Genomic DNA, 11861 nt, shown 5'->3' with positions numbered 1-11861 from the left:
GGGGAAACCCAATGACTCTTGCAGGAGTAGCAATAGACAAGGCAAAAAATATGAAGTTAGTGTTGTGTCTTGTTGAACAACTGTCTGGACTAAAAATTAACTTCCAGAAAATTGAACTGTCCGGTTTTGGACGCGCCTAAGAGGAATAGAATAACTATAGATAGTTATTTGATTGTGATATTGAATCTACCCCGTTTAGTTTCGTAGGGAATTCCAATTCCTCAATGAAAATCAATGAATAAAGAATGGAAATGTATTGAGGATAGATTTGAAAGAAAGCGTAGCTATTGGAAGGGCAATCTCATGTCCTATATATGGGGTGAGATTGATACTTGTAAACTCGATGCTTACGAGTATGCCTATGTTCATGTTCTCTTTCTTTGAAATACCAGTAAGGGTATGAAAACGATTGGACTTTAGATCGTGTTTCTTTTGGCAATGTGATGAGAATAGAACAAAATGTAGGCTCGTCAAATGGGATATTTTGTGTAGACCAGAGGACCAAGGAGTTTGAGTGCTGAAAACTTGGAGGTTAAGAACAAGTGTTTGCTTAGTAAATGGCTTTATAGGCTACCCTCGGAGGAGGAAGGGGTATGGATATGTTAGTGCGTAATAAGTACCTACAATCCAAGACCTTATCTCAAAACGACACAGCCGAGCGATTCACCATTTTGGAAGGGATTGATGTGAACGAAAGTCGCCTTGTTTAATAGGGGTAGGTTTATTACTGGAGATGAGTGTAGCACTCGGTTTTAAGAGGACATTCGGCTGAGAGAGACGCCTGTAGCCTTGCAGTATCCAACGCTTTATAATATTGTACATCGTAAGGAGAACTATGTGAGAACATTATTGGGATCAGTTTCCCTAAATATCTAGTTAAGGCGAGCACTGGTTCGAAAAAGATGGGACGAGTGGCTGCATTTAGTTCGAAGGTCGATAGAGATCACCTTATCTAATGAGTCGGATTCATTCCGATGGTCTTTATCTTCTTCAGGCATATTTTTTGTTAAATCAATGTATATGGACAATACTAGACCAATCCCATGATCTATGCATATCTGAAAAATAAAAGTGCCTTTAAAGATTAAGATTTTTCAGGTGGTTTGTACATATGTGGGAAGGTAGTAAACATTGTTGTTTCAGTGACCATGAGGAAAAGTTTCAGCACGTATTCCTTAATTTCCTACTTGCCAATCTTCTATGGCGAATAATACATGTGTCTTTTAACGTACCTCCACCTAATAGTATATCAAACATGTTTGGTAAATGGTTAGGCAGGGTAGAGCGGAGTACGGTGACACAAATCCACGTGGGACTTTGTTCATTACTTTGGGCTATTTGGAATTGTTGGAACGATTGTGTGTTTAACATAATTTTTTTTGCGGGTTATCTTTTTTGACAAAGGGAATATATTAATAACACGGAGATACATTTTGTAGGTTATCTACCGAACGTATAGATGGATTCGTACGTGGTCATTACTTATGGCCTATGGATACAACTAATGGGAGACGGTAATATGAGCTACGTACAATCGGTTTCGATGAAAGTCCAATAATAGGATATGTGTGCAGGCATGACATCCTATTTTTGCCGATTGTGGCCTTTCATCCTGTAATAGATTGCGACCCGACACAATGACACTATATAAATGTAGGTTGTCACTGTAATGTTTCTCCTAAATGCAAACCTAAGCATTGGCAGACCCTGTTCTTTTAGCCACTCTTCTTCTTTGCTGCTTCCTACTCGAGGGCTTGTTGAATAGCAAGGTGGGCTTTATGCCTGTTTTCTACACGAAAGAAAATTGTTCTGGCAGCTCAGGAAGACCCGGTGGTGCCACGAGATGGTCGAGCTGGTGCTGTCTGGCATATAAAATTGTTGTAAGTGACTGCATAATTAAGAAGACTTCTTCATAGTTAAGTGAACCAGAAAACTGAGGCCACGAGAAAAGCAGCAGGACTTACTTCGGTCGATGTCCTTGCCTGCCCACTTGTGCCAGATGCCTGGAATACAATAGGCGGCTCTTCACTCAGCTGCTCGAGCTCTACCATGGCGGATGAGCCCGCCGTATGGAAAATACGTGTTCCTGTTCCACAGGTTGATCCCAGCAGTGTTGATGTGCACAGCCCCTGGGGCGGCAAGCCGAACGGTGGCCTCTCCAGAGGGACGTCTGGCGACGGCGCCAGCTTCGTGACCACCCTCACCACTGTCGCCATGTTCGGCCGGTCGGCCGGGTTTGGGTTGGTGCACGCCAAACCAAGCAGCAGCAGCCGTCTGGCGTCGTCGGCATCGAAGCCGGCAGCCGCGAGCACATCGTCCACGGCGTTAATCAGTACTCCCCTCCGGTGAAGCTGCCAGACCCAGACACACATGATGCTATCCGATGGGACGTCCTTATGGAGTGCCGGCTTGCCAGTGACGATCTCAAGGACGACCACCCCGAACGCGTAGACGTCCGTCTCCCTTGTGGCCTTGTAGCTGCACGCGTAGTCCGGCGATATGTAGCCCGGTGTCCCGGCCAAGCCGGTGACCGAGTTCCGGTCGAGGCCAACCGCGCGGGCAATGCCGAAATCTCCCAGGCGGGCGCGGAACGCTGAGTCGAGCAGGACATTGCTCGCCTTGATGTCACGGTGGAGCACCGCGGGTTCGTACTCGTGGTGGACGTAGTGCAGACCGGTGGTTATATCCTTGACGATGTCATACCTTGTCTCCCACCGGAGGAAGCGTGTCCTTGTTGGATGGAACAGATGTTGGTCCAGGCTGCCGTTAGGCATGAGCTCGAATATGAGTAAGGGCACGCCTGAGTGGTAAGACCAGCCTGAAATGATATGCCATAATGTATTTGTTACCAACTGTTGCTTTTACAATTTGTTGACAAAGGATCAACATATATATTCAACAGTTTGTTTATATATAATAACAGCAGAACTATTAACCATCAATCGACATGACAGATTTTGTCGTGGAAAGGTCACGGCAGATGTCCTAACAAAAAGACTTAGTTGTAGAGTCATCGCAACTAGGTAGCTAAAGGGGTTAAACGGGACAAAGGACACGGGAGTTTATACTAGTTCGGCCCCTTGCGGTGAAGGTAAAGGCCTAACCAGGAAGCGAATTCGCTTGACCTATCTTTCGATCTGTTGTTTCTTGTCTTGAACCGCCGCCGGGTCGTCCCTTTATATACACAGGTCGACGCTCAGTGGCTCACGGAGTCCCGGCCAACTCATAGACAATGTGTCCGGCTCGGTGACTATCTATACAAGCCTTACGATACAAGTCTTACATATATAGCGGTTTATTTCTACGGGCCTTAAGTCGTCCTTTGGGCCTTGGGCCCTGACCTTGAACCGTCATCTTAATATCTTCGTGGGCTTCATATGATGAATCATCATAGGTATAACCCGGCCCCTCCTGGGCGGGTCATACCTAATTGTTATATCCCCAACAAATTTGGACATGCATTCTTTGAAATTACGTTGGCCCGCGCTAGGTTTCCCTCCCCGCGCCGCCACCCGCGAGGCGGCCGGCGAGGGCCCCCAGATCCGCTTGCCGCGCACCTCCCCTCCTCCTCCCTCCTCCCTCGCCGCCGCCAGGGGGCGTGGCCGGGCGAAGCCCGACCGGCACCGGCGGCGGCGGGGCCTGGTCTTCCCCCGGCGCGACGGGGCGGCGCGGGCCGCTCCTTCGGGTGCCGGCGCGGTGCAGGCGCGGGGCACCGCAGCGTGGCGGCGCACTTCTCCTGGCGGGCGTGGCGCGGCGTGGCCGGCTGCGCGGTGGTGTGCGCCTCGCCGGGGTGGCCGTTCCGTCCGGCAGGCGGCGTGGGCGGCAGCTGGGGTCCGGCTTCGGGCCCCCGGCGGCCACGTTGGTTCCCTCCGTCGCGGGCGTGCGGTGGTGGTGCGGCTCGGCCGGTGGCGGTCCGGCGACCTGGTGGTGGTGGCCGGCGGCGCACGTGGTGGTGGTGCTTCCACTTGGCGGCTCTCTGTGCGGGGAGGCAGGGGAGCGGCTTGGACAGGGGCGGCGGCGTCGACGGCGTGCCGGCTGCAGCGCGAAGGCGGGAACTTTACGGGCCTCGGAGATCCCGGCCGGGCCTGTGCGGCCACGGGCCTGGTATGTTCCTGCTATTGCGTCCGGTCAGCTACCGTCGAGACGGTGGAGGTGGGGCCCTCCCGCGTGCCGACGGTGCTGCTGCCCTAGTCCCGGCTCCTCTCCTTCTTTGTGCGGACCATGCTTCACGATGCCGTGGGAAGACGGCGTGAGAAGTTTCGTGACCGGGTTGGCGCAGGGTGAGGGTCTGTTTGGTGGCGAGCTCTGGAATGCCTGAGGTGGTGGTTGGGATCGGGAGAAATCTCTGTTGGCTTGGCCGACACTGACGCGGTGGCTCTTGTGGGTACCGCCTGACCTTCCTGAAGGGCGTCGGGGCTACCCTTCCTCTCTCCTCACAGCGTACCGGGGGAAACCCTTGACAGCAGCGTCGTCATCATCGCGGTCCTTCTTGAAGGTGTTGATTGGTACCGGCGCTTCGGAAGCTCGGAGCTTGGTGGGCGATCTTCGGTGGGTGCAGCGGCCTCGAGGCTTCTTCGTTTTTTGTCGATCCGCCGTTGTTGGCTTTAGTTTCTTTTGTATTTTCTCTTTCTTTCCTTTTGGGCGTGACTGTGCTGCTTCCGCCCCAGCACCTATCGTTGGATGTTCGGTTGGTTGCTTTGTATACAAAGCGGGGGGAAACCCTTTTTCTAAAAAAAAAAATAATTACGTTGAGTTTGTATAACTAAACCGATCTTTCTTATGACACTGTCTGGTTAGACTAACTTTATTCATTTTTCCTAAAGCACATCTAGATGTACTATAAGTATTGCACATCTAAGCAGCGACGGAGCTATGTTGATTGCCGCAGGGGCCATGGCCCCCCAACCTAGATTAAATTATGTGAAAAATTTCTTTGAAAGGATCTTACGCGGAGATTCATGTGGGTATTTTTTTCTACATGCTAACACCCACACGTGTGGTGGGAGCAACACCGCCCACACGTCCTATAACACACAGATTGCGTCACGTCGCCGCATGCATGCATGCGGAAATCTTTTTGGATTTCCAGCTTCTAATATTTTATCTTTTAAATAAAAAATTCGATTGAAGATCCGTTTTCAACATTAAATCCATCGCGATGAGATTTTTGAAACTAGATCTCATATCAATATGTTTCGATGACTTTTTTGTTAAAAATTGTCATGTCTATTGCACATGAATTAAACACACTGAAGTTATCATGATATGTTTCAGTTATTTTTCTTCTAACTTTAAAAGTAAATTTTGACATATTATAAAACAAGGAATTAAGAGATTAGACTTGCCATGAACCATAAACTAAAATTGCCATGACACATGCACTTAAAATTGTCATGGTTCATACAAAAAATAATTTCCATGGTCAAAATACTAAAAATGCCATGATCTATAAATTAAAATTGGCATATGGCAACTTTAGTGTACACATTATGACAACTACGGTGTAAACATCATGGCAACTTTTAACCAATTTTTTTTCCGAAACATATCAACATGGTCTAGTTTCGAAGATCTCGTCGAGACGCATTTAATGGTGAAAACGGATTTTTAATTGGATTTTTTAATTAGGAGATAAAACAGTTTTAAGCTGAAAACCAAAAAGATTCTTGCTGATGTCATCTGTTTTGATGAGACAAAATGAATGGTAAGAGCATCTCCAGCCGTTCGCCCCCAGGGCGCCGAAAATGAGCCGCCTGGGGGTGAGCCGGCGCTAGATTGGCGTGTGGGGTGACTTTGTTCCCAGTCGTCGGCCCACAGGTCGCCTCGGGTTCGGCGATATTCCATACAAATATATGCAAACTCACCGATTTTGGCACGAACTCGACGAAACTTCACTAAAATTTGTAAAAAAACATGAAAACATGCAAACTACGCCAAACTACGCCTAGCCGCCACCGTCGCCGCCGTTCGTCATCTACATATCGAGGAGCCTGTAGAAGCGGGTGTAGTCGCCACCGTCGCCATCGTCGTCGTCGTCGTCGTCGTCACGTGTCTCGCATGTGCCACCGCCGTCCCTGCTGCAACCCTGGCCAAGATCGCCGACGCGCGGTCGTCGGGGGCCGCCCTCTATAGCCGTTGCTGGGGTGGCGACGGTCTGCATGCCGGGCGACGCGTGGCGGGAGAGGGTGGGATGCGCGTCGCGGCGCCTTCACTGCGCCGCCCGTGAGGCATCAATGGAGGCTGACCGCCGCGGCAGCGCGTCAGCCTTCGAAGTGATTCCAACGGGAACCGAGGCGTTGAGGCCGACGAAGCGGCTTGTCGCTGACTCGACGGGCGCATCCTCTTTCGCGCCAAAATCGCTCGCCCCGGTGCCCCCCGGGCGTTCCCCAGCGCTCTGGGTTCGGCTTGGGTCCGTCGGCGCCAGTTTCGGCCCAAACCGGCGAAAATCGGGGTCCTGTGGGTGCGACTGGACCGATTTTTGGGCGCCGGCGCGGAAAAAACGTCTGGGAAGGGCCTGTTGGGGCGCGGCTGAAGATGCTTTAATGGAGGCGTTTGGGCCATATTGCTTCATGCCACACGTGTGAGCGTTATCGCTTGGGTTTCTTTTTTATTATACCTTTTCCTTAGGAGAGATACACAACCACACTCTTAACTTATGAGCTGACTTTTTGGATATTTTTTTCTTTTTTTATTATACTTGACAGAGTTATTTAGATGTTTATAATGAATATGCTCTAGAAAGACACAACTTTATTATTGTTTAACTATTACTACGGAAAAGAATATCAAACTAATACTGCTACTACTAGCTACTAAATGAATATTCAAGTGGAATTATTATGCTGTTTAAAGTAACATATCGTTGAAAAAACTGATGGGTCATACGGGGGACGATCAATGGAACTAGGCTATTGGTGAGTCCAGTGAAAACTATTTTTAACTCATTCAATTCATTTTGGGTCGTCTGATGCAAAATCAACAGTGAGATGGTCTTCTTCAACCTCATGCTCGCATTGCTCCTCAACTGCCCGCGTACTATGGGCCTAACCGCCGGCCTTCGCCGCCCCGCCCTCTTCTAAACCGCCGCCAACCATCATGCTCGCGTCGCCCTCGGTCATCCCTCTAACCCCCGTAATAAATAGATTTTTCCAAGAAACCTGCACTCCCCTCTCCCACCACACACACCCCTAAGATAGATACCGGCGAGTCTGCCATCCTAAGACCCAGGGGCTGCTACTTCTCCGGCCAGCCAGGGGATGCTGCTTCTCCGGCGAGCCAGCGGCTGCTCTTTCCTTCTAATCCCAAATTCGACTGATTCAAATTTTAAATTCAGGCGACTCACAGGTAGCTAAACTTGTTTCAAAAATGGATAAGAATTTTGAATGATGGAGTGAGTTGCGCGTACCGACAAGAGGAGCGATGTTCCGGTGGCGCAAACGGTTGACGACGCTGACCTCCTCCATGAAGTCATCGTAGCACCCGTTGTGGTTGCGCGTGAACTTCTTGACGGCCGCCTCCACCTCCGGACCCCCAACTTCGGGCGCGGCCGGAAGCTTGCATCTGTAGACGGCCCCAAATCCGCCTGCTCCCAGCTGCATGCTGCTATGGAAGTTTTTGGTGGCCTTCTTGATGTCGGCGAAGTCGACGTGCCTTGGCATCCCCGGGAGGTGCTGCATGGACCTGGCCAGCCGCTGCAGGTCCTTGTTCCACCTCCTGTACTTGGACCTGTAGTAGACAGCGAAAGCAGCAGCAGTAATGGCCGTGGCAGCCGCTGATCCGACAACCGAGAGCAGTATGACCAGCCATGACGGCCCTTTGCGCTTCGGAATAACACTTTCCACCTTGAGCTCCCAAGTCTTGATATTGCTCAAGATGTTGCTCACACGGTCGCTGAAGAAGCCGATGAAAGCAAAATCGACTGCTTGCATCTTCTTTATATTGACCGGCCCGCTGGCAACCACGTCCGTCCCCTTTTCCGAGCCGACGGGGCCAACGTACACCGCCGCCCTGGATTTGGTGTAGAAGTAGTCGATCCTCACGGCGAGGCGCTGGATCTTGGTGGGCGTGACGGTGACATTGAGGCCAACACCCGGCTTTCTTGGGTCGGCCGAGCTCGACCTCAGCGTGCCAATCTCGACGGCAGCAAACTCGTTGCTGCCAATCGTCTTTTCAGTGTTGTTAGTTTGGTCAACGCCATTGACGATGTACCTTGCGCCGGCACCCCTAATGATATCCCACGGAAGCAAGGCAAATAATACGGTGAAGGAGGCAGGAGAAGAGCCTTGCATGGTGAAGTTTGTGTAGAGAGAAGTGGAATATTCCAGCGAGAACGAGGAGCTCAGCGGGAAGACGACGAGCCCCTTGGAATTGTTGAGCTCAGAGAGATTTTTGTCGAGGAACAGCTCGGAGGCTAACCTTTGCGTATCTCGGGTGAAGACCATTAGCCCGGAACTGTTGAAGTCGGGCCAGTGCGTGTATAACATGGAATCGCCGGCCGCCGGCGTTGGGCGGAAGAGCAGGAGCGCTGCTACGAGAAACATACCGGAGAGCATTCTTGCGAAATGGAAGTTGGCTGAATCTGTGGGTGTCGTGGACTCGTGGTGCGCACAAGCTTGCTTGCAGTTGCAGTTGGATAATTTATACTACTGATGACGGTTTCGTCGAAAGCTTTTTAATCATCCATGCCTGTGCGGCCGGCTCGAAGCACAAGTCTCCTTCCCCATCATTTCCTCTTCCATTGTCTACCCGCGGCGCACTTGCTCTTCCGTGGAGAAAAGAGAAGACCCCGATTCAGTAGTCGTGGTCGTCGTGCTTGGTCCTCGGTCGAATCTCGGGGCTATTAGGCCAACTCCACCGCACGCGACCTTATCCTGTCCGCCCCCGTCTGTTTAGGGTAAAAGGGACAAACGAGACGACCCAACGCGCGGGCGCAAACGGACTTTTGTTCGCTTTGTGTCCGCTTTCGACCCATCCGCGGCCCAAGTTTGCGCCACTTTTGGGGTGAAACGGACACCACGCGAACGCGCGGGTCGTCTACGCGTGTCCTCTCCTGGCCCGCCCGTCGGTGGCACAGGACGGGCCTTTTTCTATCCGCCCCTCCCTCCCTCCGGCCGCATCCACTCCACTCTTTCCCTCTCTTCCCCTCGCCGCCGCCGGCCGCCCGCTGCCATTGCAGCCGTGCAACTCGGCCGCGCGCTTGCCCAGCCCCTTCCTCTCGTCGCCGCCGAGCTACCCAAGCACGGCCACCTTGTTTGCGCGCCCGCCGGCCGGATTTGGGGCGGATCCGGTCGGTCTTGAGCTCGCCCGGCTGTGGGAGGTCGGGCCGCGCCATGGACTGGCCGGGAACCTCGCCGGAAGGCCCTGGCAAGGCCGCAAGGCCACATGCAGGCAGTGGCTCGTCCTCTAGCCGCTCGGATCTGCACCGTAGGTGGCTTGCCGGCAGATATGCGAATGGCGGGCGGCCGGGCTCGGTGCTTGCCCAAAAGCTCGTCGGCGCACCGTTGCCCCTCATCAAGTGCGACCACTGCCCAAGGGTGGTCGTGCGCCGCGTGTCTACAACGCCGGAGCATCCCGGATGGGTGTTCATCAAGTGCTTAAACGATGGGGTATGTGCTCTTTTAGCTTCGGTTTGTGCTCTTCGATTAGACTAGTGGTGCTAACTTTAAGTTTTATTGTGTAGAACGAATGCAAATTTTGGTATTGGGAAGAAGAGTACATCGATATGTTGATAGAGCGAAATGTATTGCATGTTCGTGCACTTTTAGCTAGCCTAGAGGCTTTAGATGAGACAAGTGCACTTGTTGCTAGATTAGAGACTAGGCACGATACTACGTGCGAAGAAGCAACAAGGCACGATACTACGTGTGAGGAAGCAGCGTCGACTTCTGGCTTGAAGAAGAAAGGAGGGTGCAACGTCGTGCCTCCTCCACAGATCAACAATGAGTGCCTCGAGAAGACGCTAACCCAACTCAAGGGAGTAGTTATGGAAGTTGGGTATCTTCTCAAATGTATTCTTGTGGTTCTTGTTTTCTTTGGTCTTGCTTTACTAGTCAAAATGTAATGATATATTATCATGTACAAAAATAAAATGATAAAAAAAGTTAAGAATTTGTAAAGAAATATACGCGAACAGGATGGGGCAAATGGATGCGGCCGCGCGTTGGGCGCACGGCCACCGCATCCCAAGACAGGTCCAGACACGACCCCAAATTCCTACCCAAACAGACAGAAACCGAACAAAACAGACGTCCGTTTGGGGTCACGCGGTGGAGTTGGCCTTATGAATATAGGAGTAAGTACAATGTCATGTGTTTTTTTAATATGTTCCAACTACCGCCTTTGTCGTTGTTTGTTGTCTTGCCTGGCAAGACCAACTAAAAAAAGATAAGAGAAAAACTGGTCCACGTATTTGTCCCGTCAAACCTACGCTGGTTGCCCCGCCGCTGGCAAAGCTAGCCACCAAAACTAAACTAGCCACCAAAGCTTGCAAAGGTAAGAAAAAAAGCAAAGCCAACACGTATCCTTCAGTTTCTTTTTCTTTTTGCGAGTATCTTCCAACTTGACCCTAGCTGAATCCTCTTGCCCCATTCGCGGACATGAAAAATGTTTGTGTGTTTATTTATTTTCACTATTTTGAAAACTGTTTGAGAATTGAAATAATAATTTTGAAAAAATATTCATCAATTCAGAAAAAATGTTTGTGAATCTTAAAAATGTTCATGAATTCTAAGCATGGTCACGAAATTAGAAAAAAATATTAAAGATATAAAAATGTTTGACAACTGAAAAATGGTTCGTGGATTCAAAGAAATCATTAATTTTAAAAGTTTTTTGTGATTTTGTAATTTTTCATGAATTTCAAAAAATGGTCATGATTTTTTTAAAGTCATAAATTAGATTATGTTTTTGTGAATTTTAAAAATTACATTGGGCAAAAGAAGCATGTTGGGGTGTAGTTGGACTTGCAACTGAACAAAAATAGGTTGGGCCCAGTTGCATGTCGAGGGTGGACTTGCAGCTGAGACAAAGAAAGGTGAGCCCCCAGTTGCATCTCGAGATGGAGTTGCTACTGTGACAAAAAGGGTCGGAGGCCCCAGTTGCGTGTCGAGGATGGACTTACAACTGGGATAAAAATGGGTCGACCCCTAGTTCCGCATCGAAGATGGGCTTGCATCTGGGGAAAAGGTCGGCCCTCAAAGTTGCATGCATCTGGGGGAGATGGGCTTGCAACTAGGGACAAAAATGGGTCGTCCATATCCTCCTCTCGGTTGGGTGTCGAGGGTGGACTTGCAACTGGGACAAAAATGAATAGAGCCTAGTTGCATATCGAGGGTAGACTTGCAATTAGGACAAAAAAGGTCGGCCCTCAAAGTTGCATGCAGAGGGTGCACTTGCAATTGCAACGAAAAAATGGGTCGGACCCAGATGCACGTCGGTGGTGGACTTGCAACTGGGACAAAAGGGCCAGGCTCCTCATCCCCAAGTTGCATATCGAGGATGAACTTGCAACTAGGGAAAAATGGGGGTTGGTTGCATGTGGGGGTAGAGGTGCAACTGAAGGAAATATGCCCTAGAGGCAATAATAAAGTTATTATTTATATTTCCTCATATCATAATAAATGTTTATTTTTCATGCTAGAATTGTATATCCGGAAACTTAGTACATGTGTGAATACATAGACAAAACAAAGTGTCCCTAGTATGCCTTTACTTGACTAGCTTGTAATCAAAGATGGTTATGTTTCCTGGCCATAGACATGTGTTGTCATTTGATGAACGGGATCACATCATTAGAGAATAATGTGATGGACCAGACCTATCCATTAGCTTAGCATAATGATCAATAAGTTTTATTGCTACTG

At 49.9% G+C, this 11861-nt stretch overlaps 1 protein-coding gene across 1 annotated transcript; it reads right to left on the bottom strand.

Moving 5' to 3' along the window:
* Positions 1-1620: 1620 nt before the first annotated feature.
* Positions 1621-8703, bottom strand: LOC119340319 (probable L-type lectin-domain containing receptor kinase S.5). Its single transcript, XM_037612220.1, has 3 exons — positions 7406-8703; positions 1965-2818; positions 1621-1862 (listed from the first exon to the last, which is right to left on the bottom strand). Exons 1-3 carry the CDS (start codon positions 8550-8552, stop codon positions 1818-1820), a joined length of 2046 nt encoding a protein of 681 aa, XP_037468117.1. The 5' UTR covers positions 8553-8703; the 3' UTR covers positions 1621-1817.
* Between the last annotated feature and the right edge of the window lie 3158 nt (positions 8704-11861).

The sequence above is a fragment of the Triticum dicoccoides genome, chromosome 7B (genome assembly GCF_002162155.2).
Source record: "Triticum dicoccoides isolate Atlit2015 ecotype Zavitan chromosome 7B, WEW_v2.0, whole genome shotgun sequence".
NCBI classification, from domain to species: domain Eukaryota; kingdom Viridiplantae; phylum Streptophyta; class Magnoliopsida; order Poales; family Poaceae; genus Triticum; species Triticum dicoccoides.
This window is presented reverse-complemented; position numbering and strand designations above follow the sequence as displayed.